The 3,609-nt window shown below is 47.4% G+C and overlaps 1 protein-coding gene across 1 annotated transcript; it reads left to right on the forward strand.

The window, feature by feature from the left end:
- The first annotated feature begins 950 nt into the window (after positions 1–950).
- On the forward strand, positions 951–3,404 carry BCDIN3D (BCDIN3 domain containing RNA methyltransferase). Its single transcript, XM_034793220.1, has one exon. It carries the CDS (start codon positions 2,269–2,271, stop codon positions 2,896–2,898), a length of 630 nt encoding a protein of 209 aa, XP_034649111.1. The 5' UTR covers positions 951–2,268; the 3' UTR covers positions 2,899–3,404.
- Positions 3,405–3,609: the final 205 nt, after the last annotated feature.

Consider the following 3,609-nt stretch of genomic DNA (forward strand, 5'->3'; position numbering starts at 1 on the left):
GGATGGGACGAGCATGGCAGAGGGGAAGGTCCAGGGGTAGCATTAGGGTTTCCAACCCTCCCGGATTGGCCGGGAGTCTTCCAGAATCGGCCTTGATCTCCCGGTGGCTACTGAAACCAATCCAGGAGATTTTCATAGATTCACAGACTCTAGGACTGGAAGGGATCTCGAGAGGTCATCGAGTCCAGTCCCCTGCCCGCATGGCAGGACCAAATACTGTCTAGACCATCCCTGATAGACATTTATCTAACCTACTCTTAAATATCTCCAGAGATGGAGATTCCACAACCTCCCTAGGCAATTTAATAGGCCAAAGTCCGGTTGGTGGTGCAGCAGGGCTAAGGCAGGCTCCCTACCTGCCTGGCTCCGCCTGGCTCCTGGAAGCAGCCGCCATGTCTGGCTCCTAGGCACAGGGCTGGCCAAGGGTTTTCTGCGTGGTGCCCCTCCTGCTGCCCCGAGCGCTGACTCCGCAGCTCCCATTGGCTGGGAACCACTGGAATCTAGTTTTGCGAATCTAGTTTTCCTTTCTTATGCCCTAATGCCTGAACGTTGAAACAAAATGTTTTGGGATGAAATGAAATGACCGCTCTAGTTCTGACCACCGATAGTTATTTTAAAATCTCATGGTAATTTTCATAAGGTTGGTGTTTTGGCAGAATTTTAAGGCTCCTACCTAAATTCTATTTCTCTAAATTTCCCCTGTATCTTACCTGGAATATTCTTTGTTTGATATATATTTTTGCTGTGAACTGTGTGTAGATGTGGTGCACTCTACTCCAGAAGTGGCTGAGATTCTCTAGTGCATAGAGAAATGATCCAGTGTATAAGTTGGACATGGCTTTAAAAATGGCTTTTGCAGATAAAGAGGACTTTATTAGACTGAAAACTATATTTAAAAAAATGCATTTGAGTTAAAGTACTACTTTGCATTCTGTTTTGGATGCATTTGTTTTATCATTTGTTATGGTTGTTCTTAATCTCCTTGCATTATCTGAGTGATTCTAGATCTCATTTCAGATGAGCTTTCAAGAGATCAACTAAACCATCTGATCATAAGGCCACAGAGTCTAAAACAGGAGTTCTCAACTTTTCTTTCTGAGGCCCCTGATGTGCTCTAAAAACTCCACAGCTCATCTGTGCTGCCACAACTATTTTTCTGCATATAAAAGCCAGAGCTAGCATTGGTGGGTAGTACGCAGGGCAATTACATCGGGTCCCACCCCTCAGGGGGCCCTGCAAAGCTAAGTTGCTCAGGCTTCGGCTTCAGTCCCAGGTGGCAGGGCTCACAGCTCCAGGCTTCAGCACCGCGCCGCATGGCTTTGGCTTTCTGCCCTGGGCCCCAGCGAGTCGAACACCGGCCCTGCATCGTGGACCCCCTGAAACCTGCTCAGGGGTGGGCCTGGACCCCTGGTTGAGAACCGCTGGTCTAAAATACAGACGCCAAAGAGGAAATGTTTGACCACTAGAGGGCACCGTATCCCTACATAACCTAATACTCATTTTACTTGCACACTAGAGATAAACACAGCTGTGTTTATTCCTTGGTATCATGTCATTCGGGAATTTCACCTGCAACTTTGATGGTAGGAGACACATTTTCCTATTCAATGGAACAGCCTGAAAAAGGAAATGGAAGGGAAAGCCCTGACAGTACCTGTCTTATGGCTTTATCACTATTTTTCCATAAGTAATTAGGAGGAGGAAGTACATTATTATCAATATGGCCTTTTAAATCTCCATTCAGGTTATTAGAGTCCTCTGGGGCTTATCTAGAGAGCCGAATATAGCATTCACCTCTCCAAGGGAAGGGGGTATTCAGCAAGATGTATATTGGCAGAACTAATCTTTCCCCATAGTAGTCAAGGCAGGATCCGGGGTGTCAAGGGACCTGCCTTCTGTTCCTGGCTCCGCTGCTGATGTGAGGCGTGATTCAAAACCCAGTAGAGTCAATGGAAAGACTCCGATTGAATGAAATGGGCATTGGGTTAGGTCCTTGCTGCATGAACCTGATTGTCGCTGTAATGCCGCTAAAATGGGGATAACACATAGCGAGGTTGTGAGGCTTGAATAATGAACATCTTTGAAAGCCCTTAGAGATCTTCAAATGGAAGGTGCTGAGACATTTTTTTTGTCCTGGTTCCAGAAACGATGAATCCATCAGTGGGTTGTCCTACTCTGCCGGACTTCGAAACCTCAAAAAAAATCGGAGACCTGATCCTTGTATCTCAGTGGGCCCATATACCTTGGTGATATGTTACTGAGCAGGGCATGCTGAATGAATCCATGCTGTTTTTCCTTCTGCAGGAGCTAAGCGTTGCTCTCTACAGACACCTCCTTGGTCTTCAGGAGAACGAGGCCAGCCCTGATCAGCCGGTTGTTGGAAAGATCCTGAACCTCCTGTGCTGCGACATCGACGCAGCACTGATCGAGAGAGCTGAGCGATGCAGTCCCTTTCCTGGCTCCATCTCCTACGTCACCCTGGATGTCATGGATGCTGGTGCCCGGGAGTTGTTCTTGAGCTCCTATCTGAGCAGGTTCAGCCGTTCCACCTTTGACATCGGCTTTTGTATGTCAGTGACCATGTGGATCCACCTGAACCACGGGGATGATGGCCTGGTGGAGTTCTTAACCTACCTTTCGTCTCGGTGCAACTACTTGCTTATTGAACCCCAGCCGTGGAAGTGTTATAGAGCAGCCGCCCGGCGCCTCCGGAAGCTGGGTAGGAATGATTTTGACCACTTCCGCTGTCTTGCCATCAATGGGGACATGGCAGAGAGGATAACCCAGATCTTAACCGAGGACGGTGCCATGGAACTGGTGTGCTGCTTTGGTAGCACAAGCTGGGACAGGAGTCTCTTGCTTTTTAAATCAAACCGATTGACTCAGAAGCAACTCTGAGAAAGGGCAGCTCCGTGACTGATGAAAACATCATCCTGCACCCAGGCAGAGGGGGAGAGAGAGAGGTAATGGTGTGAGCATAGAACTGGGAGCCAGGAGCTTCTGAATCTGCATCTCAGATTTCGCGCTGATTCCTCTCTGCCTCAGTTTCTCCATCTACAGAACGAGGATAATAATTGTGACCTATCTCTTGGGGTGCTCGGGTAAAGTGCTTTTGAAGATAAAAAGTGCCATATAGGTTCTTTGTACATACACTAGAACAGGTTATTTCATTGAAAGACAGTGCATTTGCCTATTCTCAAGGGAACAAAAATACACTTCCATTTATCACATGTGAGAATCCGTTTCTTCCCTCATAATATTTTCTATAGTTCTGTTTTATTACTGCACTTCCAAGAAGGCTAACGGCATTTTGGGCTGTATAAGTAGGGGCATTGCCAGCAGATCGAGGGATGTGATCGTTCCCCTCTATTCGACATTGGTGAGGCCTCACCTGGAGTACTGTGTCCAGTTTTGGACCCCACGCTACAAGAAGGATGTGGAAAAATTGGAAAGAGTCCAGCGGAGGGCAACAAAAATGATTAGGGGGCTGGAGCACATGAGTTATGAGGGAACTGGGATTGTTTAGTCTGCAGAAGAGAAGGATGAGGGGGGATTTGATAGCTGCTTTCAACTACCTGAAAGGGGTTCCAAAGAGGATGGATCTAAACT

This window comes from Trachemys scripta, chromosome 16 (genome assembly GCF_013100865.1).
Source record: "Trachemys scripta elegans isolate TJP31775 chromosome 16, CAS_Tse_1.0, whole genome shotgun sequence".
Taxonomy (NCBI): Eukaryota; Metazoa; Chordata; order Testudines; family Emydidae; genus Trachemys; species Trachemys scripta.

What these genes read in the sequence shown, in the direction of transcription:
- BCDIN3D (XM_034793220.1), top strand. Translation starts at nt 2,269, where the DNA reads ATGCTGAATGAATCCATGCTGTTTTTCCTTCTGCAGGAGCTAAGCGTT.